Source organism: Anopheles merus, chromosome X, assembly GCF_017562075.2.
Source record: "Anopheles merus strain MAF chromosome X, AmerM5.1, whole genome shotgun sequence".
NCBI lineage: Eukaryota > Metazoa > Arthropoda > Insecta > Diptera > Culicidae > Anopheles > Anopheles merus.
The window spans coordinates 7,483,037-7,510,763 of NC_054081.1; the positions used below are offsets into that span (position 1 = coordinate 7,483,037).

The 27,727-nt window shown below is 46.2% G+C and overlaps 3 protein-coding genes across 6 annotated transcripts; 1 reads left to right on the forward strand and 2 right to left on the reverse strand.

Annotated features, from left to right (window-relative positions):
* Positions 1–1,062: 1,062 nt before the first annotated feature.
* Positions 1,063–6,641, reverse strand: LOC121592886 (dolichyl-diphosphooligosaccharide--protein glycosyltransferase subunit STT3A). The gene is made up of 4 exons (XM_041914755.1): positions 5,927–6,641; positions 3,443–4,938; positions 2,812–3,031; positions 1,063–2,106 (listed from the first exon to the last, which is right to left on the reverse strand). Exons 1-4 carry the CDS (start codon positions 6,012–6,014, stop codon positions 1,772–1,774), a joined length of 2,139 nt encoding a protein of 712 aa, XP_041770689.1. The 5' UTR covers positions 6,015–6,641; the 3' UTR covers positions 1,063–1,771.
* A 4,561-nt stretch (positions 6,642–11,202) lies between these two features.
* On the forward strand, positions 11,203–19,618 carry LOC121593622 (chitinase-3-like protein 2). Of its 4 annotated transcripts, XM_041916170.1 has the most exons (6): positions 11,211–11,275; positions 11,352–11,534; positions 11,975–12,311; positions 14,514–14,638; positions 14,735–15,673; positions 17,789–19,618. In XM_041916170.1, exons 3-6 carry the CDS (start codon positions 12,259–12,261, stop codon positions 18,451–18,453), a joined length of 1,782 nt encoding a protein of 593 aa, XP_041772104.1. In that variant the 5' UTR covers positions 11,211–11,275; positions 11,352–11,534; positions 11,975–12,258; the 3' UTR covers positions 18,454–19,618. The 4 variants fall into 4 exon arrangements, with proteins under 4 accessions (XP_041772114.1, XP_041772104.1, XP_041772093.1 ...); XM_041916180.1 differs by lacking the exon at positions 11,352–11,534 and having other exon boundaries at positions 11,203–11,275; XM_041916159.1 differs by having other exon boundaries at positions 11,219–11,534.
* A 4,613-nt stretch (positions 19,619–24,231) lies between these two features.
* LOC121596006 (fibroin heavy chain-like) lies at positions 24,232–26,175 on the reverse strand. The gene is made up of 2 exons (XM_041920561.1): positions 26,022–26,175; positions 24,232–25,721 (listed from the first exon to the last, which is right to left on the reverse strand). Exons 1-2 carry the CDS (start codon positions 26,034–26,036, stop codon positions 24,567–24,569), a joined length of 1,170 nt encoding a protein of 389 aa, XP_041776495.1. The 5' UTR covers positions 26,037–26,175; the 3' UTR covers positions 24,232–24,566.
* Between the last annotated feature and the right edge of the window lie 1,552 nt (positions 26,176–27,727).

Sequence of the window (27,727 nt, forward strand, 5' to 3'; positions counted from 1 at the left end):
CTGAAACATATCATGATCCTATACCGGTCCTGGAACCGCTCATGAACCCATACTGAATGAAGGATTTGGAACGATACTTGGACCTAAAAAAATAAGAGAGATAATTTCTTCCTATAAACATCCTTTGGAAGGAAATTATTTAAGCTTTATGGCAAAGATAAATCTGCTACCTTGTGATCTGCCTGTCGTCAGTTATCCGCAATTATTGCCGTGGCGCACGAAGACATGTTTGCAGCCGTGTTCTAAGATCTACCATTGATTTTGGTCAATTCTTCCTATGTTTTCGCAACAAAATTGTTGGAGTAGAGCCTTCGCGTCATGTTCGTCCAGAAAATCTCGATGGTACACAGCACAGGGAGATGTTGGAGAGGTTTGCACACTACGGTGTCTATCGAAATTTCTCCAAAAATCATCTAAAAGCCCGCCAAGTGTCATTGGTTGCCGCTACGAAGCCAGTGGATTCGATTTTTGCTTCCCGATATGTTTGTTCATGTTCCCCAGGTACTACTTCACTGTTTGGCCGGTTGCATCGACCTCCCGGCCAAGCGAACGCAGCGATGTAGCGACTTGTCCCTCGATCTTGATTTTCAGCTTTCATTGAAATCTCAAGTCCTTCAGAATCGTCCGGCCATTCGAAACCGGGCGTTCTTTCGATGCTCTGATTGTTACCTTGTGGTGTCCAAGATGTTGGAATTGGCTTATACGACGTTCACATACTGACCCACCGAGCCCGGATTAGACGATACGGGATGCTCTTCTTTCATAGCGCACTGATAGAGGTGTCAAATTTTGTCCAGAAACTCTTAGGTTACTAAGTCTGATAACGCGGAACAAAGTTTGCAAAATCAAATTAAGGTGAACACATGAAAAATCCACAAATTGTTGTCGTACACGCCAGTCCTAAATAACTACACGCCAGTCAGTTTATTGTAAAATATTTAATTCAAGTGTGTTTTTTTATTATTTGCTTTTAATTTGTAGGAAAAGATACTTGTTTTTTGATTTCCCGGTGTGGCGTGACGGCAGTACACACTGTGAATTTCCAGCTTCACCACCATTTTACCTATTGCTCTCGTGCTTTGTTCTTGCTCTGTTTGTGGATGGTTTTTTTTTTCGTCTGTATGTGTGTGTATGTGTTTTGTGGAATGGTGTCCTAATTAAACTAAAGCAAAAAAAACTCCCTGTTAATGCCGAGTCCTTATTTGAGTGGGGTAACACTGTGCTCTACTGACCGGGATGGGCGGCCAAATCGCGTTGTGCGTTTCAAACGGTCGCGCAGACTAATTCCATTGGCCACACGTCGAACCGTGGGCGTGTGCGGTGCGTTGGCCCTAATTTCCGGGAGGGAGGCCCTAAACCACTGGTATGATCATGATCAAAACTAATAAATGCATTCAATCTCGCGTACAATATCAACTGCCGGAGTGTTGCAATAAACCATAGAAAAAAAAGGAAAATTCTTACAATACAGAATTAACAAAATAGAATCCTTCAATTCAATAAACTGTCCCCTGTGTGTGTGTGTGTGTGTGTGTGTTTTGTTTGTTTGTTTGTTTGCATCGTTTAAGGCAGCGGTCGTAAATGAGGTGTTGTGTGGGGTGGGTGTATGCTTTTGTAGGGAAACATATTCAACTTACGGCTGGGATGCAATCCGATCGTTAATAGAGAGAAGAAGAAGAAGTAATGTTAAGTAGGGGGAGTTGTATGACTACGCAACCCGACTCGAGCAAATCGACATAAAGCGAAGGGTTGTTGCTGTTGTTGCAGCCAATTAGACACCACGGTTGCTGAGATCCTTCACCTTGTAGATTCGCACCAGCCAGTGTTCGGTCGTGTACGCCTCCTCGAGCACATCCAGCTCAAAGTCCTTGTTGCCGATCTCGGCACCCCGGACCCGGTCGTACCCGGGCGCTTTGCCACCCTCGGTGTAGACCTGCCCGAACCGGTAGTAGCACATCTTGTACATCAGACAGTTGAGCAGCACCGGCGAACCCTCCTTGTCGATCCGGAAGTCCCCGCTCGGCGCGTAATAGTCCATCTCCTTGATGTGGGCGCCCCGGTCCGTGCTGCCGCCGATGCGCACCATCCACAGGAACTTGTTGATGTCTGTGTTGAGCAGCAGAAAAGCAACCCGGAATAGGAATTAGCTCTGTGGTGAGGCACTACTTGTTTTAGTGTTGGATAAATCTGATTCAGATTCATGAATCTAAATGATCTCGGTTGCAAAGATTCATGGATCTCCAAAGTTTGATGAATCTCGAAAGATTAATAAATCTTGGAAGATTCACGAATCTCTGGGGATTCATAAATCTCCAAGGATTCATAGAGCTTGAGCATTTCATTATTCTTCTTCTTAGCGTAACGACCTACGTGGTCATGCCAGCCTATACAGGCTTTCGAGACTTCTAGGAAAGTACCACGAAGCCGGATAGTTCGTTTTGCTACGGAGAGACAGCCCATGCGAGGTTGGAACCCACGACGGGTATGTTATTAGGCGGGATTGCGCAAATTCCTGTACCTGTGTATTTTGAATCCTCGTGAATCCTTAGAGATATATGAATGTGAATGGATTTATGATTATCAAAGAATCAAGAATCAAGAATTATTGAATTGAGAATTGAAAATACATGAATCTTTCAAGATTCAAGGGTCCTTGGTAATTCATGAATCCTTGGAGATTCACGAATCTTTGAAGAATTGATTCGAGATCATCACTGAACATATGCATGAATTTCAACGATAGATTCATGCAACCCAACACCACTTTGTTGTGTCCAAAACCAAAACAACAACAACAAAATCCCGCCTCACCATCAGACGAGTAGCCCGTCAGCCCACCGAATATGACCAGCACGTAGTCGACGTCCAGCTCCTTCATGATTTCGTACGCCTTCTCCTCGGTCGATGCCATCGCTTGGCCGACGCGCGAAATGTGCGTATTGTTCCAGGTGTTGTTGTCCACCAGTATCGTACGGTTGGCCATTGCCGTGATTTGGTAGCCATAATCCCACCAGGACATTACACGTGCATCCTGTAGTGGCGGAGTCGCACACGAGCAGAGAGAAAAAAAAGGATATTGTTAGAAGACGTTACTTGCGGCAAGCAAACAGCATCACTCCGAAAGCAAGGTACCCGAAGATACGATCAGCGATCAAAGTGCCAACAATCATCGTTCGATCGGTGTGCGTGAGTACAGGACTTACGTACGTAAATCAACTGTCTTCATGCCACGATCAAACTCGAATTTAAACTGTTTTCATCAAGACTTTAATAATTGTTTTAAAACATTCAGCTTTTTCCTTCTGTTCTAAATTATCTTGTTTTAATGGTGATCATAGCTAATAAATTAGTTTGTAAACTTTTCTAACAATAAAAACAACAACGTATAATTCAGAACAGAGAAGCAAAATAATGAAAAAAAAAACTGTATAAAAACCCATACCTCGGGAGTGTTCATCTTCAGCCAGTAGTACGCCTCGCGGAAGTCGTCGAAAATGATCCGGCCGCCGTCCTGCGACCGCGCACTGAGCACGATGCTGGGCGAGCTGTACGCCTCTGACGTGACCCAAGTGCAGTGGAACGTGTAGGTGACGAGCAGGAAGGTGACCAGCAGCACGAACCCGATCGCGACCTCGTTCTTCACGGACGATTGCTGCTCGTACCGGGCCTTCGCCTTGCGGTTGCTGCTGTTCTCGGGCACGGGCGCCAGCCCAGGCCCGCCCACCTCCATGTTGCGGATGTACTTGGTCAGCAGGTGCGAGATGGCAATGCCGGACAGGATGCACATGACGGGGGCCAGCACCAGCATCAGGCGCACCATCACGCCGGCAAAGTAGATGCTGGTCACGCCGTACAGGATGATGAAGATGTTCGCGTCGGACAGCTTGGAGAAGCAAAAGTAGAGCCCGGCGGGAAAGAGGAACACCAGTATCTGCAGATCGAAGTAGAAGGACGACCAGGACGTCGGCTGATGCTCGGACACGGAGGCAATGATCGGGATGTGGTTCTTCGCGTAGGACGGATCGAGCAGCGAGTAGAAGCGCCCGGTCCAGGGCGATATCTTCCCGGTGACGGTGAGGGCGAGCCCGGTCAGCGCCGCGACCGACGCGATCGTCACGATCAGCGCCTGGAACAGCGTGTCGAAGTGCTCCTTCGGCACGGCCGACCGCACGTAGTCGACGAACGCGTGCAGCTGGCACAGCCCGAACACGCCGAACGCCAGCATGTGCTCCGAGCTCTGGACCGGCTGGAAGCCGACGAACGAGATCTGCATCGACAGGATGGTGCCGATCGTGTAGAGCGTGCTGTACGCGATGTAGACGCGGTGCGTGAAGCGCCCGGTCGCCATCAGCGCGAGCACGTGCAGCGGGATCAGGTTGATGAGAAACACGTACCCGCCCCAGGACGACACCATGTAGAAGTAGGCGAGGGCGGCCAGCGTCGCCCACAGGATCGCGCCGGTCTTGACCGCCTTGATCCAGGTGTAGTACGTCAGCAGCATGCAGAAGATCGCGATGCCCTCGTTATCGTACGAGCCGGCGACCGACCGGGAGATGTACCCCGGCACGATCGAGATCATGGCGCCGGCCACCAGCCCGGCCCCGCTGCTGTGTATCTCCTTCGTCAGCAGGTACGTCACGATCGTGGTGAGGGAGGAGAAGAACGGCGCGAGAAAGACGCACACGTTCCGGATGTCGACCGTGATGTTGGCGAGCCACATCAGCCGGTACAGGACGGCGGACGTCACCATCAGCCCCGGGTAGATGGTGCCGCCGATGATGCGCCCGAGCGGGTACCAGGCGCGATCGTCGAACCAGTTGTGGAAGTTGTAGAAGCCCTGCTCGGCCAGATGCTTCGTGGTGCGGTAGTTAAAGTACGGATCGAACTCGTGGATGACGCTCTCGAACCGCAGGACGGAGAACAGGCGCGTGGAGAAGGCTGAGGAAGTGGTGGTGCAAGAAGGTACACATTGACGCAATTATTGAACACTTGTAAAGGCGTCTTCCAGTAGAGTATGGAAGCGATTTTGAGGCAGTCGACCTAAACGGTGAGTTTAGGTTGGTTCATGACACGAGCTTTACTGCACACCGCAACCCTTAAAATTAGTGCTCGCAATCGGACCTACCCGAATCCGAATCCATTTTTGGAATCAATTCCGGAACCAATTGCAATGCTGGAATCGATTCCGAATCCGTATTCGGAATCAATTCTGGAGCCGATTCCGATGCTGGATTCTATTCTGAGTCCGGAGCCGATTCCGGAGTTGACTCCTGAGCCGATTCCGAAGTCAACTCCGAAGTCGATTCCGTGTTCTGAATCAATTCTGGAGCCGATTCCAATGCTGAATCGTTTCCGATTCCGGAGTTGAATCTGGACCCGATTCCGAGGTCGACTCCGAAGCTGATTCCGAAATCGGCTCCGAAATCAGAATCTGCTCCGGTATCGGAATCTACCTGAGAATCATAATTTGCTCCGGTAACGGAATCAGAATCGACTCCAGAATTGAAATTAGCTCCGGAATGAGGGTCCGTTCTAGAATTAAAATAAGAAGTTTCAGAAGCAAAATCAGTCCGTGAATCTCCATGAGAATTGATCGTTCACAAGTAAATTTTGATTCTTTGCAGCTATCAATACGTAGCATCATTGAATCCAAACGTCTATTATTATGGAGATGCCGAAACCGACACCAATTTCGAAGCCGATTCTGATTTCGGAGCCGATTCTAGAGCCAATTCCGGCGTCAATTCCGCAGCCGATTTCAGATTCCAGAAAACATCGGAGCTAGTCGGAATCGAGTCCGACGAAAACTTCATTGTTCTCATGCTAGTTATAATAAATTTATCCAAACTCAATTGGATATTACGCCCCCTTTTTCCTAGCAAGCCACATACAAAACAGAGAAGAAAAAAACACCATTCCCACTTACACAGAATAGCCGCTGTCGTCAGGATGCCCAGCTTGATGAGGCTTTCCTGCTTCTCCAGGTTCATGCGTAGTTTCGTCACTTGATCCATCGCGAAGCTGGCCAGTCTTGTTCGGCTGCACCACTTGCTTGCGCGATTCGCCGGCCGGCCCGGTAGTGCGGCTTTGGTGCCCGGTCGTTCGCTTCCGCTTCGCTTCCCCCTAACGATACGGTTTCGCCCGTTTGATGACTAGACGTTCCGGCTCGGGAAGCCCGCTCGGTGACGATGCCGGCCTCGGGAAGCTGTTGTTTTTTTCTATTTTCCGGCCACTCGATTTCGCTTGCTGTCGCCTCTGTTGTTGCTGCTGCTGCTGCTACTACTATTGTTGCCCATCAAAGCCCCGTAGTTGATAGTGGCATTTCGTGACCTCCCCCTCCGGGCGACTCGGTCAATAATCGCGGCGGGCCAAAACACACACAGCGGCCACACACAGAGCCGTGTACAGTCGGAGAGGCGGCACGAACCGATCGGTATAGGGAGGACAGGCACTGTCCCCTTGTCCCTGCTTGTCCCGGGAACTTTTTTTTTTGTTGGTGCAGCAGCGGGTGTTCAGTGCGTGTGAGTGTGTGTGATTTTGCGTTCCCCCGGAAAAAAAGCCGGCGTTTTCTGGTGCAGTTCACCCTCCAGCTCAAATACAGTGTAACTTTCTGGCGTGGCACATCGGCGTTTTTTCCTTTTCTTTTCTTTTTTTGCCTGTTGGCCTGTCATCGCGTTCAACTGTCAAGCTGCAGCGGCACTTTGACAGATGCGTTACACCTTGGCTACACCACGGTTGCGGTTGGAATGGAGTGAAAGGGGAGGGGGGGAAGCAATGTTTTATAATTGCTTAATTTACATGAAAATATTTCCCGTTAATTGTTAATAAGCTTCGGCAGGTATTTACAATATAGCTACAAACAGATTGGTTCAGCTTCAAATTGCAACGTCTTTTCCGCGACGCCATATTGAATGGTGTGTGTGTGTTTGACAGTATAGAACCAGGCAAACGATACAAATGCGATATTTTCATGTTTATTTGGTTTATTTATGCTTTGTGAACATTTACTTAATTGTGTTTTTCGCTTCGCTAAATTATGCTTGCACTTAAATCTAGCAATTCATTTTCCTCCCATTCTCTTCCCGGTGTACGTTCTCCTGGCTGTTTCCTTCTTTACCTCTCTCGCCCAGAGTGACCAGAAATACAGGCGGTCCCCGAGAGCGCGTTTCTACATACACCGAGACTGCCGGTGAGAGATGGCTGAAAGAGAATTTACAACCGGTTTCTCACGCCAGTCCCAAGTGCCACAAATCCACTAAACGACCACTAAACGGCTTCTAAACGACTCAAGTTCTCTACCTAAACGGAATATAGAAAGACTTCGTTTAGCAGACGCCAAACGACTCATGCATTCTAAAAATAGCAAAAAAGCTGGTGGCGCTATCTGTTGGTGGGATACCCCAACCAGTTGAGCTTCATCGCTTGGAGGAGAGCTTTCTCATTTCCTCTGTACTGTTGTATGGTTTCGCATTGAAGTTATGCATCGCTAGAACTAGAACGGCGATACGATTGTTTAAATACTAAACTCCAACGGAAACCACCAGCACTGAAGCAAGTGAGATTTGAGCAATGGTCATTGGTGTTGATACCCACGTATCTAACCACACGACCATTTATATAGATTTTTGCTCAGAAAGTTAGAAGGCTATATAGGTCATAATAAAATGCAACTTGTCGAAACACATTGCAAGAAAAGGATAGCAATATAATGATGAGTTGTAATACGCCATCTATTGATCAAACCAATGAAGCTGTGGAGCTTTCATTTTTTTTTTCTATGGATATTCAATTTTCCAGTCGTTTAAGCTTAATCTGTGGCGCTTGGGGTGTGTGTACCCAAGTGCCACAAATCCACTAAACGACCACTAAACGGCTTCTAAACGACTCAAGTTCTCTACCTAAACGGAATATAGAAAGACTTCGTTTAGCAGACGGCAAACGACTCATTCATTCTAAAAATAGCAAAAAAGCTGGTAGCGCTCTCTGTTGGTGGGATACCCCAATCAGTTGAGCTTCATCGCATGGAGGAGAGCTTTCCCAAGTGCCACAAATCCACTAAACGACCACTAAACGGCTTCTAAACGCCTCAAATTCTCTACCTAAACGGAATATAGAAAGACTTCGTTTAGCAGACGCCAAACGACTCATGCATTCTAAAAATAGCAAAAAAGCTGGTGGCGCGCTATCTGTTGGTGGGATACCCCAACCAGTTGAGCTTCATCGCTTGGAGGAGAGCTTTCTCATTTCCTCTGTACTGTTGTATGGTTTCGCATTGAAGTTATGCATCGCTAGAACTAGAACGGCGATACGATTGTTTAAATACTAAACTCCAACGGAAACCACCAGCACTGAAGCAAGTGAGATTTGAGCAATGGTCATTGGTGTTGATACCCATGTATCTAACCACACGACCATTTATATAGATTTTTGCTCAGAAAGTTAGAAGGCTATATAGGTCATAATAAAATGCAACTTGTCGAAACACATTGCAAGAAAAGGATAGCAATATGATGATGAGTTGTAATACGCCATCTATTGATCAAACCAATGAAGCTGTGGAGCTTTCATTTTTTTTCTATGGATATTCAATTTTCCAGTCGTTTAAGCTTAATCTGTGGCGCTTGGGTTCTCATTTCCTCTGTACTGTTGTATGGTTTCGCATTGAAGTTATGCATCGCTAGAACTAGAACGGCGATACAATTGTTTAAATACTAAACTCCAACGGAAACCACCAGTACTGAAGCAAGTGAGATTTGAGTAATGGTCGTTGGTGTTGATACCCACGTATCTGACCACACGACCATTCATATAGATTTTTGCTCAGAAAGTTATAAGGCTATATAGGTCATAAGATGAAACTTGTCGAAACACATTGCAAGAAAAGGATAGCAATATAATGATGAGTTGTAATACGCCATCTATTGATCAAACCAATAAAGCTGTGGAGCTTTCATTTTTTTCTATGGATATTCAATTTTCCAGTCGTTTAAGCTTAATCTGTGGCGCTTGGGTTTTAACAGGCACATGGTACTTTTTGGAAGTTTGCGGCTGATTAGCACTATGTGTAGGGTTCATGGTGGAACTTGAAGGTTTGTTAAGAAAGCGTACCGAACTTGGTGGAACTTTATAGCTTTTTAATGCATGACATCGGTACGAGATGGCTCTTGTCAAAGTGTCAAAGACGGACGCCGGCAATACCCAAGTAGCCTTAAGAAACTCTATTTGATTATTAACAGTTTTTTAAAGCCTTTAAAAATCAAATAGAGTTTCTTAAGAGAATATGACATTTGCCAGCGTTACATCATAACGACGTATTCCGTTACACTCGTTTTTTTTCGATTCGGGTTACTATAACACACAGTGTTTTTCAAATTTTATGTACACCATTTCCAATTTATTCAATATTCGGAAAATCATTTTTCATTCTTATTTATGTAATAATGCGTATTTATTTTTACACCAAACTATTTTTTTATTAACTGTTTGAAAACTATGTGTTTTCTTTTATTCCTCTAGTTGAAGCTGCGGTGATAATAAAAAAAGAATTTAAAAATAAAAATTAATATTTCATATTTTCAAATAATACATGTGAAGAGTTTGATAAAGGGTATGAAATATTTGCAAATGAGAAATTTTTTCATAAAAATGTATATTTTCTTGGGCAAAATAATATGCTCTTGATGACGATAATTTTTGAGACATACTGTACATGGTCACGTACATGGCGCCTCCATTTCTTATGTCAAAAAGTTCGTCAAGCTTCGTGTGTGTAGCTTGTGTGTAGATGGCAACAAAACCAAGCGTCTGCGACAACTTTTATCAGCTATTGTTTAATTTGTGTGTCATCATGATTTTATAACAGGTCAGTGTATCGATATTACCATTATCTTCACATGAGCTACATAAGTTTTATATTCCGCAGCATATTGGATTTGGATAGCGTTTGGACATCATGCTTTTCGTACACGGCTGCAGCTGACCTCCATGCTGATATAATGGAAGAAACCCATGGAATGAAAGAAACTTATGTGATACAGTGACAATATGCAGTGACAAAACGATGAAATGTCGAATAAAAGTATTTGTGGTGAATTTATGCATTTATTCCATGAAATATTAACACCTTCTGTTGTAACTTAACGAAGATCTAGCAAATGCATATAGAATGAGACAGAGCAATACAGCCATCTCTGTCGATTTGTTCGTTGAGTTTGATATTTTTCGTTAAAATACCGGCGAAATTTGAATTTTTAACGAAGCCAGGAAAGCGTTACGCAGTGTTTTAAGCCCTGAAATTACTGCTGTATGGAAAGCTAAAAGTAATACTTTTAGGCATACTTTTAACGGTTTCTTAACAGAATTGTGCTACTTGGGTAATCTCATTGCTGCTGCACAAGTTAGATTCGTCAATTGAAGAATGAATATTGAGTGAAGTGATTGTGAATTATCAGTAAATTGTGTGAAATTTTGTTTAATTCATCAATACAAAGGATTTAAAAATATACATATGTGTTTAAACGAAACAAATCTTGTTGTTTATTTCATCGATGACGCTTGCTTGAAAATAAAACACAAAGAAAAATAATCCCTGGCATCGTGGCATAAGGAAGCTGCTTAGGCGCTGTTTGAAAGACCCACATAGAACTTTGATGCTGTTTATCTACTGCAAAAGGCGAATTAAAGCAGCGATATTTAGCGTGCCAAAATGAGCTGCTTAAGCAATTCTGGCTATTTGGGTGTGCTCTAATAACCTTTTTTTTTCAAATATCCTCCTCATAACGCAATGTCACCTTTGTATTGAACTGTCATTTCTCAACAGCACGGATAAACGGACAGCCGGATAAAAGGTACCCGGATAAACGGCGCACCACTGTAGATAAATAGCGTAATTTCAATCGAAAATATCAATCAAACAACAACTCCTAGCCCGTCCGATTAAATCGCATCCGATGGAGCAATGCCATGGCCCTAAGCAGCCGCGTGGAGCCCCGAGGAAAAGAAATTGCCACCGCTCAGAAGCAAATGTACATCTCAATCCTTCATTGGTTGAGAATCTTCTAAAATTCTCATTTTCTAGAGAAACAGTAAAATTTTCAAATCGACTCCTACCGAAAACCGCCAAAATAATCTGGTCACACAGCTCTCCCTACGCTCACACACCCATACACACGCACGCGGCCGAGTTTGTAGGTATTTCTCCCCCAACGACAAAAAAAACGATACACAAGACTCTCCTGTCAAAACAAGCATCCCGCAGCACCCAAGGCATCCCAAGGTAAAGTGTGCGCTTTGTGATTCCGTGGTTCCGTGTGTGCCGTATAACCATTGTAGTTTCCCGCAACGGATTGCAGCTGGCAGACCCCGGGCAACCAGAGACAGAGTTGGGCTAGCTAGGGGAGGGGAATGAAAAACACACACGACGCATAAAGCCCAGCCCTTCGCAAAGATTCTCCCAAAAAGCAAAAGCAGTTGGTGAAGCAAGTTGGCGCAGCAGGCCAAATAGCTGGACGCGCTCCAGCCAGGATAGAGTGAAGGTTCGTTCTTAAGTCCAGCAGCCACTGGGGTATGCTGTTTTTGTGAATTTTTGGAAGAAAAACAAAACGAAAAGAAGCATCAAAGCTTCCGGCACCCCGGAAGCGACGGCTCTCTGGTGAGCAAGTGCAAGTGAATTGGTGGTGTATCGTAATGCGGGGGGGACAAATGCATTACATTGTTGCGCACTAATCAAGCAAACGAACAGATGCTTCCGCGTTTCGTCGCGTTGTCCCTTGACCATGTGCGCTAAGAAACAACAAGCAGTGCTCGCGCGATCGTTCTAATCTACAGCAGAAAGACCCGTCCCATCCCATCGTCCCACTCGTCTATGTAAACAGTGCTGCTGGTCCCCTCGGCCCACCGGCATGCGGACACACGCTCGGCCTTTTCTAACGTTTCCCTCTTCCTCCCCGCTTTCTATTCGCTTTGTTCTTTCAAGGGTGCTCTCCCGTCCAAACTGTCGCAGCGCAGCGAACGCGAGCTTGAAACCATCGCTCACGCGGTACGAAATGCAGCTCCTCTCGACCGGGCTGCTGCTGGACTGCTGTTGGTCGAGCTAAACGCGCAATTAAATCACACCCGTCCCCGATCCGCCACAAGTACGGGTCGGCCACCACAAGCCCTACTGCCGGTGCACCTAGAGCAGCCGGATCGAGTGCATCGTACCGCGGGTTACGGGTTCGGCCGCTGTATCGGAGTGATCGGAACCGCGAACAGGCAAACATGTCGAAGCAGCAGGGCAAGTACGAGCTGCTGAAGGAGGATACGAAGCTGAGGTAACATTTAATTTGCTTTCGCCCATTCCCATCTAGGTACGGTTGTCGCGATAACGCGATTGCCTGGGGAAGAATTCTGCCAGTCATTATTGGTTTGGTGTTGTAACAGTTTGTGATTATATTGCCCCAAAGCTGCACGCGTTCATTGAGCGAAGCACGCTAATTTAAACCGCAAACGGACAAATCCAATTTTTAAAACCAACATTTCAAACCAATTCAATCGAAGGTGACGATTTAGCACACTTCATCGAACGCTTTCGTGCCCCATGGTGGTTATATCGTACCATCCGTTCTATCCCTTAAAGCGTATCCTGCTGGATAGTTGCCAGCGCTTTAGCGTAACAGCGTTTGCGGTGTACCAGGGTTCGGCAAAATTCGTCGGATTAAAGAGCCACACAAAGCCTGATGGACAATTCGGATTTAGTAAACTTGCTTTAACAGTAGCATTTTTTTTAATTGAACAGAATTGATAGGAAATTATATTTATCGTTCATTCTATTTTAAGTTCTACCATAACCGCTGAAACGTACAATGGCTCATTCAACTGATTTTACCATTTGAAACCAAATTCTACCGTCAAATCGGTTTCGTCGGAAACGATTCCGGAGGTTTTCGTCGGCATCGATTCCGGATAACTCCTAACAAAAAGTTTGCTGGAATCGATTCCATATAGTGGGTCCGCAATCAGTTTCCGGAAACGATTCTGGAATCGGTTCCGGAATCGGAAACGGCTCCGGCATCTTAATCGGCTTCGGAATCGGACTCAGTTTCGGTATCTCCAAAATCTAAATTAACTTGTAAACGATACATTCTCATGGAGATTTCCGGATTGATTTCGATTCTGGAACATCTTGTTTCAATTCAAGAGCTGATTCTTATTCCCGAGCAAATTCCAATTCTGGATGATGATGATGACCCAATTCAGGAGGCTTCTCAGATTCCTTTTCTGAAGTAAATTGGGATTCCCAGGTCGGTTCAGATTCTGGAGTCGATTCTGATTCCGAAGCCGATTTCGAACCCAGAATCGATTCCGGCTTCGGAATCAACTCCGGAATCGGCTCCGGAGTTAACTCCAGATTCGGCACCGGAGTCGATTCCGGAATCGGCACCGGAGTCGATTCCGGATTCGGAGTCGTCTCCGGAATCAACTCCGGAATTGGCTCCGGAGTCATCTCCGGAATCGGCACCGGAGTCGATTCCGGATTCAGAGTCGTCTCTGGAATCGGCTCCGGAGTCAACTCCAGAATTGGCACCGGAGTCAACTCCAGAATTGGCACCGGAGTCAACTCCGGATTCGGCACCGGAGTTGATTCCGGATTCGGAGTCGACTCCGGAATCATCTCCGGTGAAGGAGTCAACTCCGGAATCGACTCCGGAGTCATCTCCGGATTTGACTCCGTTATCAGTTCTGGAATTGGCACCGGAATCGGAATCGATTTCAGCAAAAAAATTGGTTTTGGAAAACGATTCCGAACATGGAATCGATATCGGGCAGGTCCGATTCCAAGCTCCACTTGTTCACACGGTCGCGGCCATTTTTTGTTTGTTTTTGGCTTCGCACCGCCTGCTAACCACTGACATCTGGCCCTTGGCAGCGACGAGCCTCTAGAAAATTTTGGGACGCGCCCAAAGGTGCAGTACGCGCAATTGATTGGGGAGGGGGGGGGGGGGGGGGGGGATGAGAGTTTGCTGTTCACATTTCACGCGCTTGCTGGCATGAAGCGTCATCGGTAGCGTACCGTTGCCGCAACCCGATCTCACTGGGCCAGGTTGAAGAACTAATTGAAAATGACCGAATGAGAGAGAGAGAGAGATAGAGAGAGACTGCCGTGTGTTTTTAGGTGTTATTGCACCCTCGAACATCCCGCTGCGAAGGTTGTGGCGTTAGGCGGAGGGTTTTAAAAAACAATGCTGGCAACTGTTCAATATTACGGCCTTAAACAATGTTACCCTTCATTATATGTTTTATGGGCTAGGTAAAAAAAAAACACAAAGAAACACACAGGTTTTGCGATTGCGTGTGGGGCGATAATAATGCCAAGCCCCCATGTCGGTTACGCTACATGCTTGCTGGGTTTAGGGATTGTTGTGTTTTTTTTTGTGTCGTTTTCTCGTTGCTTCTTACGCAGGATTAGGTAGCCATTTTTCATTTGCTAATGGGTGTATTGATTTGATTTTATGACCGCGCTCGCCTCGTTACAGGAGGCAACATACGTACATACAGAGCTGCCTGCTGGTCGCGCTCTGTGCCATGTCCAGCCTGACGGTGTACGCGACCTGGACGATGATCTATCGGCAGAATCTGATTATACCGCCCGCTCTTTTAGGTAAGCGTTTCGTGCCGTTTTTGCGAATGATTTAGGTCAATTTTTTTCTAGTGTTCTAATGTCCTGCGTTCGTCTTTTCCTTTCTTTTTTTTGTAGATGTCTCGCTTCACTGGCGAAATCGACTCGTGCTGTATGAGGAAGCGCTGCGCCAAACGCTCCGACAGCAGCAGCAGCAGCAACCGGGGCCGCTGCCAAACGGTCAGGCCAGTATGCCGCCGCCGCCGCCGCCGCCGCCGCCGCCCGAAACAATCGTGCGAAGCATTTACGCGCCGGACGGTTCCACCGTGCTGCCGGGCCGTCTGTTCGGCCTGGCCAACGATTCCCGGCCGAAGCCGGCCGAGCCGGTGCGCGTGAAGCAGCTGGACAGTGAGCGCATCTTCCCGTCGCGCTTCGGCAACTACATCTACTCGAAGGAGGCGATGAATGGGCTGCCGCCCAGCCCGAAGATCGTCTGCTACTACACGACGCCCGATCTGCAGGCGCGCGGCGCCACCGGGCAGGCGCTCCGGCACATACTGCAGCCGGAGCAGATCGATCCGCACCTCTGCACCCACCTGAACATCGGCATCATCGATATCGTCAACAACACGCTGTTCATCGACGATAACGTGCGGGAGGCGCTGGTGCGCACGAGGCAGCTGCGGCGCGCCAACCCCGCCCTGCGCATCCTGCTGTGGGTCGGGGGGGCGAGCGTCGGCGGCTTCGCCACGATGGTGGAGAACCACGCAACGCGCAAGCTGTTCATCCAGTCGGTGAAGGCGACGCTCGAGCGGTACCAGCTCGACGGGGTCGACCTCGACTGGGAGTTCCCGGACAGTGGCGGCAAGCGGCGGATGCACTTTTCCCAGCTGCTGCACGAGATACGGCGCGAGTACCAGCGGGAGCACCGGACGTACATACTGAGCGTGGCGGTGGCGCCCCAGGAAACGATCGCGTACATGGCGTACGATGTGGGCGAAATCAACAGCTACGCGGACTACGTCAACCTGATGACGTACGATTACCACTTCTACTCGCCGGACGTGCCACAGACGGGTATGTACTAGGCTTGGGCGATTCGGTTCATTTTCAGCAACGTGAACGTACTAGTTCTTTCATTTAGGTGAAAGCTGAATGTGAATCACGATTCATTCGTTCATTTCAGTTTATGAAAATATGGTAAATGGTTTCATGTCACAAGAAGAATTTAATTACTTTATTACATCTTGAAAATTATTTGGCAGAGCAGGACGTTCTTTATTCTGACGGGTAGGACGTTCCTTTTATTTGTACATAATGATTTATGAAGCATCAAAGAAACAAGATAAAAAAGGAAACACAACCACAGGACCATTATCGGTAGTGGTTTTTATACCCAACGCTGAGCAAATGTTGAAATTTACTCAAGGAATGAATTATACTGGTTTAATTCTGGTCTTATGATCCAGTTTTAGACTTCGACACAACCGGGTTTCGTGTTACGAAGTGAAGCCAAAGCTCCAGCGGCCATCGATCTGTAGCGATGATAATTGGTTAACACCTCGTGCGAAGCTTTTAGCAAGTGTTTCCAAAAATATCCTACTGTAAAGATTATACACTCTATTTCTTTTCCTTTTATCTAAATGCCACCCTGGTGCGCTATCGTAACGATAAAATTAAATTGCCCAAACGAGTTCAAGGATACAAATCCCTACTAAACGTCTATGAAACTATCATCGACTCGTATTGGTTGGCATGATTCCAATTTGGTTTTTCTTACAGTGGGTGAATTTACCCTCTGCGTAGATTACTAGATATGATTCCGAGTGAAAAGAAACTTTTTGCGTTTCAACGAAAATTTCAACAGAAAAGATCTTTTTCTTTTAAATTATGTTGCTCTTAACTGCTACTGTATCAAATCAGTGAAATGTGTTCATAGAACTATCAAATTCAGAAAACTGCGTATGTCTAAATATGCGCATACCAGGTTCCGTGTAACCGGGAGACTACATGTATCTAGAAATTCTTAACATTTGATAGTCTGCACAAGTGCTTCCTAAAGCTAGGTGTGGTTTAAAACTATCTTAGGGCCACACAAATTGCACTACAAATCGTCTGAACATGTGATCTGGAAAGTCCTTCTAATTTTAAGCCAATGGAATCCATTTTTATTGATATAATTGTTGATTTGTGTTTGCAATAAGTGTTAGCCATGTTGATATTTTTATTAACAAATGCATAGTTTACTTGACAACTACAACCATGGCAAATTTCGAAACGAATTTCATGTCTTTTTCTTCATTTATTTGGTGTTAACGTCCTACGTATCTTGGCATAGATTTCTGCTCATACACGAATGATTTGTCAAAATTAGTCAAAAGTCAAAATTCAGCAATTAAACTCAAACATTATCATGACCTTATTACCGTCCCAAGAAAATATCCACAGCAATTAATAGGAAATCCAAGGCGACTAGAAATAGTGGTAACTAGTAGTCTTAGTAGGGCCCTTTCAGTCTTAATTGAGGTTGATTATTATGACATTATTATTATTATCAGCCATGCAAGACATTCCAATGAAAAAGGAAGACTTAATGAAGTAATCGTAACAACATCGCTCAAATTAGGATAAGATTTAAAATTTTCCTTTTCCTTTTCCTTTTCCTTTTCCTTTTCCTTTTCCTTTTCCTTTTCCTTTTCCTTTTCCTTTCCTTTTCCTTTTCCTTTTCCTTTTCCTTTTCCTTTTCCTTTTCCTTTTCCTTTCCTTTTCCTTTTCCTTTTCCTTTTCCTTTTCCTTTTCCTTTTCCTTTTCCTTTTCCTTTTCCTTTTTTTTTTCCTTTTCCTTTTCCTTTTCCTTTTCCTTTTCCTTTGCCTTTTCCTTTTCCTTTTCCCTTTTCCTTTTCCTTTTCCTTTTTCCTTTTCTTTTTCTTTTCCTCTTCCTTTTCCTTTTCCTTTTCCTTTTCCTTTTCCTTTTCCTTTTCCTTTTCCTTTTCCTTTTCCTTTTCCTTTTCCTTTTCCTTTTCCTTTTCCTTTCCACTGATAAAGTTAAATATTTTAAATGAAATAGGGTCCCCGTCAAAATTTTTTACCTCCTTTAAAGTTTTAAGCATCCACCACTTGACGAGGCTAACAGCACAACCTTGCTAACTCCCCTCTAATCTCCCCCTTTTTTCATTGCTTCAACATCGCACAGGTCTTAATGCGCCGCTGTACCGGCGGGCAAACGAACAGTCCCTGCTCGGCACGCTCAACATCAACACCTCCGTGCACTACTGGCTGTCGGCGGGGCTGGACAAGAGCAAGCTGATACTCGGCCTGCCGACCTACGGCCACTCCTTCACGCTCGTCAACCCGTTCAACACGCGGATCGGTGCGCCGGCGTCCAGCTACGGCCGGGTCGGCACGTTCGGCTTCGCCTCGTACTCGGAGATCTGCTGGTTCCGCCGGTACAACATCTACGTCCACCAGGTGTACGATGTGGAGAGCTGCTCGCCCTACCTGTACGCGGGCAGCGAGTGGATCTCGTACGAGGACGAGCGCAGCCTCGAGTGCAAGGCGAAGTACATCAAGGCGCACGGGTTCGGCGGCGCGATGATCTTCTCCCTCAACACGGACGATTTCGGCTCGTACTGTGCGGACAATGCGCTCTACCGGGACCGGACTGTCGCCGGCGACCAGCAGCAGCAACAGCAGGGCAGCTTCCCCCTGCTGCGCAAGGTACGCTCGGTGCTGGTGGACGGTGCCGGTGCGAACAGAACGGTCTCACAATCCGCGTCCCATCCGCAAACCGCTGAGCAGCGCATCCCACCGGTGGCTACCGATGCAGCGCCACCGGCCAACGTGGGCGACCACCGGTGAACCGCACGTCGGTCGCTGCTAGCTCCATTTAATCGCGTTACGCGACACGCGTCGCCTATGTGTACAGTACGATGACGTGTAATGTTGCTGCTAAGGTAGTACCAGACAGGAAGCACCTGAAGTGCCGCGTGCCCGCAGTTATTGGCGCGTGTGCGAGCGCGCGCGTAAGTGTGCCGTATGCTCTTGATTTACTTTTTGCTATTATATATTACTTTTCATGCTGTAGCGCTCTACTTTCAATTGTTTGTTCTTGTTGCGTGCGTTTCTTCCATTTTCTTTCCCTCGGCCGTTTTCCCGCTCGGTGGAAGAGTCAGAGCCAAGCCACGTTCAGCGCTGTGCTTCCGGTGATGTTTGCTGAACGTACGATTACGATTACACTCTTAAATTCTAGTCAAGACAGGACAAATTATAGATGCGATGGTAGCTCGAACGAAAGGAAGAAGAAAAAGTCAAGAAGGAGCGGTTTTTAACTTTATACATTGCAATCGTAGTTTTAACCGAATCCGGATAATTGAAAAACAAAAAAACAAAAGCCTTGCGTGAGAAGAAGAGGGGTTTATTATCGTTATTATGTTTATTTTTTGCCCTAACCCACCTCCTTCCCCGGTGCTGAAATGTTGGTACGAAACAATAATGTGCACGTTTTTGTAAAGCGAAAGCGTAAAAAGCAATTGGGGCGATGTAGATAGCAACGAATAAGAGAAAAAAACGAATGTTTTCCTTTTCTGCATCATTCGATTCCTATATAACTTAGCGATATATTATTGCTGTTTACTACCTTTTTCTTTTTCTTGCATTCCACGCTCTCACGGTGTTCCACAGTATGGAGCGGAAAAACGCCAGAGGGATCTATTCCTTTTCCTATAATCATTCCGGTGTTTTGCGTTTTTTTTTTGTGTTGTTCGTATGTTCTTTAAATGTTAAGCGAATGTAGCGAATAGATAAGCCATCCCTGCCTTGATGGAGGCGCAAACCTGTCGCATTTGTATTTTGTCGATTTTAAAATACCTAGACCGACCTCAATCGGGTTGGCCAAAGGATTACCAGTATGAACCCACACACACACACCCACACACACACAATTCCAAACTAGATGAACAAAAAAAAAAAAAACACCACAAACGATCGATTATCAAGTGTACCAATTAATTGTCTTCCAGCTAAGCAAAACAAAACAAGAAGCGAAACACAACAAGGCCCGCATTATAGTTTTTGTTTTGCGCTGTCCGGATCGTGTTTTTCTTTTCACGCAAGTGGTCTAGTTTGTTTAATTTTTGTGTGTTTTTTTTTTCTTCTGTAAAACGTACATATTGAGGCTATAAATGTTAGCGTAAAAAGGTAAAGGGATTTTATGTGTGCGCATACGAACTGGGAAATGGTGCATAATTAGGAGAAGAAAAGGCAACACGTGCGTAAAACAGGCGGCAAAGTGCGGTAGGAAATGTTTCGTGTAGAGCAGCTAATGAAAATAGCCTTCCTCAAGCTTCGTGTAAGCTTTACATAGAGTAAACAAAAAAAAAAGATACAAAAAAAAACATACAAACCGAAACAAAAAATGTGCCTCTAATTAGATGCGCTCGCCGCTGCGTTATTTTTAGATAAAGGTTAGCTAATTTATTTGTTTAATCGTTCGTTTTTGGTTTTAAACATGTTTTGTATTTTTTAAACATTAATTTATTGTTACCCGAAAGAGATAGAGAAAGTGAAAGAGAAAGAAAGAAAGAAAGAAAGAAAGAAAGAGAGAGAGAGAGAGAGAGAGAGAAAGGGAGAAAGAAAGAGAGAGCAGCCGCAGCATTTTAGAGCAAAAGAGTTCTGCGCTAGTAGTGTTACCTGTTACACGCAATAGTCGCACTCTGTTCTTTTTTATACGAAAATATATATATATTACTAAATGAAAACTAAAAAACGAACAACTATAAATGTGTTGCATTGTGGATGTGTCTCAGTCAATGTATGTGTATATCACCAGTGGAATGTTTTCTTTGCCTTTATGTTACTAGTTAATATGGCCCGGTTACAGGGCTACGCAACGTTTCTTGGAGGACATATAAGAATTGCACTTCAATCAACCATTTTGTTTTTGGATGCTATGTAAAAGATTGTTTTCTGTGTGCTTATATTATTTATAACATACATTCCAGTACATAGAGGTAAGCCATAATTATGATTTCTTAATTTTTTATTTTTTTAAATATTCTAAAATTAAATTTTGGATGCTATATACCTCTTGACATAGATAATTTATTCATACTAATTCACACTGTTTGAGATAAATTTACTTTACCTTTCGGATCAGATCGTTCGCATCAGTTCATTATAGTGTGCGGTTGATCGCCGCACGCGAAAAAGTGAACCTGTAGATCATCCACACGCATACAGATCTAACTGAAATGTGCTCCGAACAATATGCAAGATAACTGTCGCTGTCATAACGAATGAAAAAAAAAAAAAAAAAAAAATATATATATATATATATATATATATATATATATATATATATATATATATATATATATATAATTATATAATATATATATATATATATATATATATTATATATATATATATATATATATATATATATAATATATATATATATATCTATATATAAAATATAAATATCGCACTTTGAGTGAGAAATAATGCACATATTGCTAGCGTGGTCAGATTGATCAATCGCACACAGTCGCACAAAAAGAACTCCTGCCGCACACTGATCCCACACTGAGTGAGAAAGAACACTTATAGCCATTGGGTCATTCGCACACAGCCGCACGCATGTTCAGTTGGGCCAGTCGCACACATGCGGCACGCGTATTCAGTAGGGTCAGTCGCACACTACCGCACAAAATTTAGAGGCGAAAGAACTCCGTTGGAGCCAAAGCCTCTCAAAACTATTCAAACAGCTACCGCACAAAAAGAACTCTTGTCACACACTGCCGCACGCGCGTTCGGTTAGTTCATTCGCACAAAAAGAACTCGTTAAGCGCACAGCAACATGAAAGAGAAAGCTTGCAGATTTTACTCGTTCAGATCAGCTTTCATTACAAATCAACTGAAGTATATAAAATCTGCTCTCGAGCTACGTTTTCTAAGTTCTTGTGTACAATCAGTACAATTGGCTCAAAAGATTCTCAAATGCAAGATAAATTACTGTTTTGCCAAAATTTGAAAACTTCTTAAAACCCTGACGTTTAAAAAAATTCTGCATAATTTGTGATACATACATGGTTTAATGTAAACACCTAGTTGCATAGTTATGCATAAACTGCGTATCTCGGACTGACTGTATTTATAATTAAAATTGCAGCCTTAAAAGCAGTAACTTTCTGTTCTTGCATTAAAATTTCGATAAAATTGAATATTATATTTAAAAAATGTTAGTTAGCTCCAATTGAGCGACTGACCTACCGCACGTGTTCAGTTCATCATACTGAACGAACTACATCGCACGCGTTCACTGAAAAGAATCAAATTGCCCAAGCCTAGTCATTTCACGCTGATCAACGAGTCGCAGCGCTTTGAGGTGCTTGACAGCTCGCACCAGCCGATTCTACTCGCAGTCTTCGACGGTGTTCCAGTCCTGATTTTGTCGGTGAAAGTATTTATAAAAGTGATTCACGTTTGCATACTACAATAACAGAGAATTCTGCGACACCCCCTTCGACAATATAACGGCAAATAGGTGACGCAGATGATTTAGCATTTGAAATGAGACTGCCTCCTGTAAGGTCCTGGAACATGGTTGTCAATTACGTCCAACGCTTACATCGATGAATCGCTATATCGGTGCTATGTGTGCAGAAAAACAACACGGTACAAAAGTCATCCAAGCTATGCGCACCTAACATCAACTCACTAACCAACATCATCTCACTACAGAGTGAAAGAGTAACGCTCTATAGTGAGAGATTGAAAATGAAAACCTTTTTGTAAAATTTGCTATAGGATAAAGGGCCTCAACTGTCCAAGCGTTGAAGCGATGTCGGATGCTGAGGCGCTTTTGGGAGAGTGGTTTTAAAAACCTGGCTATCTCCAATGTATCATGTAGTTCGTTATTGGACCCAACTGTTCATCTGTTGTTTTTGATCTGTTGTTGTTTTCATCCATCTATTCCTTCATTTGATGATGAGATTTAAAGCAAAGCAAAAAAACAAGTTCGTCATAGCAAAACTAAAACACGTTGCGAAATTCTCTTCATATCACACACTCCAGGCAATTCGCTACGTTACAAAATCGGCAGGAAGAATGAATAGCGGGGAGGAAATTCCTACTCGCAAAATTAACACTATTATTTTTATATGGATTGCAACATAGCTAAAGACTCCACCGATGTGAGCTTCCCAGGGTATCCCTATTGCTTAATGTTTCGATCATCAATTGCGTCGAGTTTGGAGCTTCGTGGCAAAATCAGCATTTGACCGAAAAATTGCAAAAAAGTTTCACGCTTCTCAAAGCATTTCGAAGGTTATCGGTTGACCCAAATTGGTTAGGCCATAATCTTAATCGCGAATGTTTATTCATTTTCAGCATACTGACGGTAGAGGGTGAAGAGGGGAGGTGGGGGGGGGGAGAGGGGGAGTTGCTACTTTGGTGCCTAACTGGGAAGATCAAGCACCTATATCCTTTACCGATAAATCCTATTAAAATGAATCCTATTTAGTTATCTTAGCTCAGGACTTCTGGCTACCTGAGGAACTGAGGAAGGAATTTTAAGAGCACTTCACTACTTCCGCCTGAGTAGGACTTTACTTGCAAAGAAGGGGTAGTACAGTTGCTTTCGATAACTTCGAGCACTCAAACCAACTGAAACCAAGAGTTCGGGAGGAGTACATACATCAATTTTGTAAATCTCAGATGTCAGAACTCATGGATGTTGCAAATAGTTTGCGGAACATTCACCTGACCGCATGACCATGACCCGCCCAATTCCTGTTCCTTGCAAGACTACTCCTGTGCTCTTGAACCATTCGGAAGTACACGGCGCGTCAGAGTGTCGTCTACCCAAAGTGCGGTCAATGATGCGCGTGGCCCATTAAAAAAAAAAAAAACAATTTACCCCATCGTTCACTGCCGGCTCTGATGATCTCGGCTCCAAGCAGATATTACCGATCAGTAGGGGTTAAACAAAAGATCACGCCACAAGCCAACACCTGACACAGGGGACTCGTTGCTGTGGTTCCCTTCCCCCATAAAGGAGACCTCCTTAATAATGAAGCGTATGCTAATGATGATGTTACAATACCCCTACCCGACCCGAGACTCTGGCTGTGTGATATACTTGAACACCGAAAGCAGAGTGGGAAGACTCGAGAGCTTGACAAAACGATCAAAATACCATTTAGAGAATTAAGCGAGGAGTGGAAGCAGAAAAAAAAAACAAAAACGAGCTTGACCGTGGATCTCCAAATACCCGTCAGACCTGTTTTGGGGCATCTGCCCGATGATTCTCATAGATCAAGGTCAACTTTGGGCGTCGCGAGAAGCGGTTATCAACAGATATAACGCTTTTTTGTATCTCTCTCTCTCTCTCTCTGTTTCGTATACATCTCTGCTAAAGCCAAAGGTGTTGCGCCTCAATCTGCTAACAAACAGGATCATCTGCGCTTTTCCATTCGAAGAAAATTATGTAACAACTTTGGAGCATTGGCCAACTTAACAGCTCTTGTACCGTGTGACGTATGCGCGTCGTGTGAAGCCTTTCATTGTTTTTCTTATAAACTCCCCTCAGCGCCCCAATTCCAATATCCAATCAGTCGTAGGTGAAACGAAGCGGGCTTTCATTAATGTAAAAAAAAAGATTTATTTTATTGAACTTAGGCTCGATTTTGGAAACATCTGTAAGTGCACATCAAACATAGGGGATAGCGCAAGCGAGTATTGCAAATTGTGTTGGTCGCATTTGAAAATTCAGCACTGTGCCGCGGTGAGACATGGCAGCCTTCCTTTCCTATTCCGAATCCTGGAGTCTGACGGACCCACTCGCTACTCCTCCAATCGGCACGCTGGCCGATCTCGGCGTACAGTCTTTGTCGTGCACTGTCTCGAGACAACACTCTAGGGGGCTTTGGGTTCGGTTATGCTTGTTAGCGTCGGTTGGCTTACACCGGGCCCTAGTAGACCACCGTGTTGACAGCGCCAGAAACTGCACCAGCACTGGCAGCAGCGGCATCGTACGCGGCAGTAACGCCGGTGCCGACGGTAGCATCGTTGGCGGCGAACTCGCCGTTGTAGCCGCTCGCGCCAGCCGAGGCGGCGGACACGTCGCTCGAGCGCAGGTTGAAGCTGTAGTCGTTGCTGCCGGCGGTGGCACCGGCCGACGCACCGGCATCGGCGTACGAACCGGCTGGCAGGTCGAAGCTACTGCCGCCGAATCCACCGGTCTGGGTCTGGGACGCGCTGTATGCGTTCGCGTTCGCACCGGCGGCCGCTCCGGCGAGCGAACCGACGTCGACGACGGACTCACCGAACGAGCTGGCAGTGGCGCCGGCGGTGGCAGTGGCCTTGGCGTTCGCGCTGGCCTGTGCACCCTGGTACTTGACGAAGTACACCTCCGGCTTGCCGGAGGTGAACGAGCTGGCGTCGGCGGTCGCACCGGCCTGTGCCTTGGCGGGCTTGTTGACCAGCACGTAGACGATCGTCTTCTCCTCCGTCTGGCTGGCGGCCTGGGACTTCGCACCGGCGTTGGCGCTGGCAGACGGGGCCTTGATGAAGATGACCTTGTAGTGCTTGCGGGGCGTGATGGTGAGCGTGTTGGCTTCGGCCTCGGTCTGCGGCTCCTCCGGCGCGACGTGGTAGTAGAAGTGCTTCAGAACCTCCGGGGCAGCATAGCGCACCTCCGTCTTGGCCTGGGCGTAGGCGGACGCACCGGCCGATGACGAGCCGCCGAACGCGCCGCTACCGGCGTAGCTGCCGGCGGCGGCACCAGAGTACGCACCAGTCGCACCGAAGCGCGAGCCAGTGCCACTGACCGCACCGGCACCGGCCGAAGCCGACGCGCCCGAGGACGCGGCGTCCCGAAGCCCAGCCTGGTAGCCGGCATCGAAGACGGCGTTGCCCGGGCCGGCTGTGTATGCCGCGGCGGAGGCGCCGGCGTCCGCGTACGAGCGGCTGTCGCCCACGACGGTATCCTCGAACACGGCCGGCGCGTAGTCGACCGTTATCGACTGCTGGCCGACGTCGTAGCTGCTCGCTGCACGGGCCTCCGCCGCCTGGCGCAGCTTCAAACCGATGTCAGCGGACGCAACGGCCAGACAGGCCGCAAGAACCTGCGAAACGAGAGGAGAAAGCGCAGCGATTAGGTACGCACTACTGACGCGCAATGACCGGGCAAGCCGCAGGACCTAAGGGCAGACGCTGGCAGTGATATTGAAAGACGGTCCCCACCGCGGGCATGGCTTTTGGTTGATTGTTGTTGAGGGCCGTAAGCCAAAGGCTGGCCCCGGGAAGGATTGATAGCAGTACAGGAATGGATGGACTTGCGGGTGCTCAATATCACTGCCCGTGCCCATGAGGGATCAGAAGGGTCTGCTGCTTGCGGTCTGCCCACCGTCAAACTCACAACTCACCACAAAAGCGCGCATGTTTGTGTTAACGCCTTGCAAACAGTTCACCAAACAACAACGATCACGCAACAACAAAAAGCCTAGAAACTGTGCTTTGGAGAGTACTGGCACTGGCTCGTCTGCTCGCCGGGACGATCGAACTTCACTGAAGTAGGAGTAGGACCTGCGCCTTATATATGTACACCCCGTATTCGCAGGTTCGTGGCCTACCGCCCAGGAGTCCCAGTCCAATCCCGGGAGAGAGGGGCGGGCAGGCTAGGCTATCGCTTTCGATCATGGTTTATTAATTCATGCCAGTATCGAAAAAGACAAACAAAAGTGTCGCCGTCGCGCGCGCGCTCGTCATCTTCCTTCTCGCCTGCGCGGCCCCTACCCAGTGACGGCTAACGCTACTCCATCGTTTGCCAGGGCGGAAGGGTGGGGCCTTGTGGTGGATGATAGGCGGAATCTGGTTAGAAATTTCGGCACCGCCTTCAAACCCCCTCCAACATTTGCGTACTCTGTGTGTGTGTGTGTGTGTCTAAGAACCCCCCGGAAGGGTGATCATTCTCGGCGATTTTGGTCGTCTCCCACTCCCTTCGCGGTTGTTGTATATAGGGTTTAATCCATTTCATAGCACATCCGGATGAGCCGTTGGATACTGGAGCTTCTGGCTCTGAACTTCAAACTTTTGAAGTTTCGCGGGCTACGCTGCTCCTGGGTGCTTTGTGATTCTTGGTGCTGTTTGTGTGTCTGTGATCTTGGTGGAATCACTTGCTTCTTAACCGAATCTAATGCATCGCCGATTGTATCATCGCCAATCGAATGCCGGCTCAGCAGGTAAACAGCCCGCGTTTGGAGTTGAAGGAGTGCAAGAGAGAAGGCTGGAGGAGCTGGGGGGAGCCGGGGGGGGGGGGGGGGGGATTTAATAAAGATCAACCGCCGCCCCCTTTGGGCCGCTGGAGGCACATTAGAGCGAAAACAACACGCTGTCAAAATGAATCCAACCGCCACACTGGTGCGGCGTGGTGTTAGGTTTATGGTTGGGACAATATTCCCCCGATACCAACCGATGCGCACCTTCAGCGGAGCGGTTGTTTATTGTTTTTTAATTGTTTATTGATCTATTTAAAATGGCAAGCAAGCAAGATTATAACGCAAAAAGGGGTAACATCTGTTCGGGACAAACGGAAGCGGCTGTTGAAGCTTGATCGTTCTAATGAAGCAATAATACATCGCTCACCCATTGTACTGAGTGCCGCGACAGCCTTACAATTCCGGTACACTTCTCGGAATAGTCCAAAGGCTCGGTATTTTCAATAGCATCCACACAACTGTAATGTTAAAACCATTGTTTAGCGTGTCTCATGTCGCAGCGGTCCAGTGGTGTAGCTGTGAAGTGGGGCTAGGTCTCATCATCATGAACTCTGTCCTAGGTTCAAATCGTATGTATACTGAAAGCTGTGCAGCTAAGCTTGACGTGGTTTTGTAATAGGGATGGGAAGTAGACAATAATCTCTCACTGTTTGTTTAGCCCCGACACTCAATCTCATTAGACGCGTGTTCCTTTCGCAAAAAAAGGATATACCATCCTGAAGATCGCGTATATTATACATCACCTCTACATGATGGTCGCAAATCATCAGACGACCATTTTAATTATACAGTAGATGACCGCTAACTGAGAGGTAAACAACAAGCTCCAGTTAACGAACAACGTTCGCTAACTG

Coding starts and splice junctions, on each gene's coding strand:
- LOC121592886 (XM_041914755.1), bottom strand. CDS start 6,014: ATGGATCAAGTGACGAAACTACGCATGAACCTGGAGAAGCAGGAAAGC. Junction 4,939..5,926: donor GACGACAGCGGCTATTCTGT/GTAAGTGGGAAT, acceptor CCACTTCCTCAG/CCTTCTCCACGCGCCTGTTC. Junction 3,032..3,442: donor TGAAGATGAACACTCCCGAG/GTATGGGTTTTT, acceptor CCGCCACTACAG/GATGCACGTGTAATGTCCTG.
- LOC121593622 (XM_041916180.1), top strand. CDS start 12,259: ATGTCGAAGCAGCAGGGCAAGTACGAGCTGCTGAAGGAGGATACGAAG. Junction 12,312..14,513: donor AAGGAGGATACGAAGCTGAG/GTAACATTTAAT, acceptor GCCTCGTTACAG/GAGGCAACATACGTACATAC. Junction 15,674..17,788: donor GCCGGACGTGCCACAGACGG/GTATGTACTAGG, acceptor AACATCGCACAG/GTCTTAATGCGCCGCTGTAC.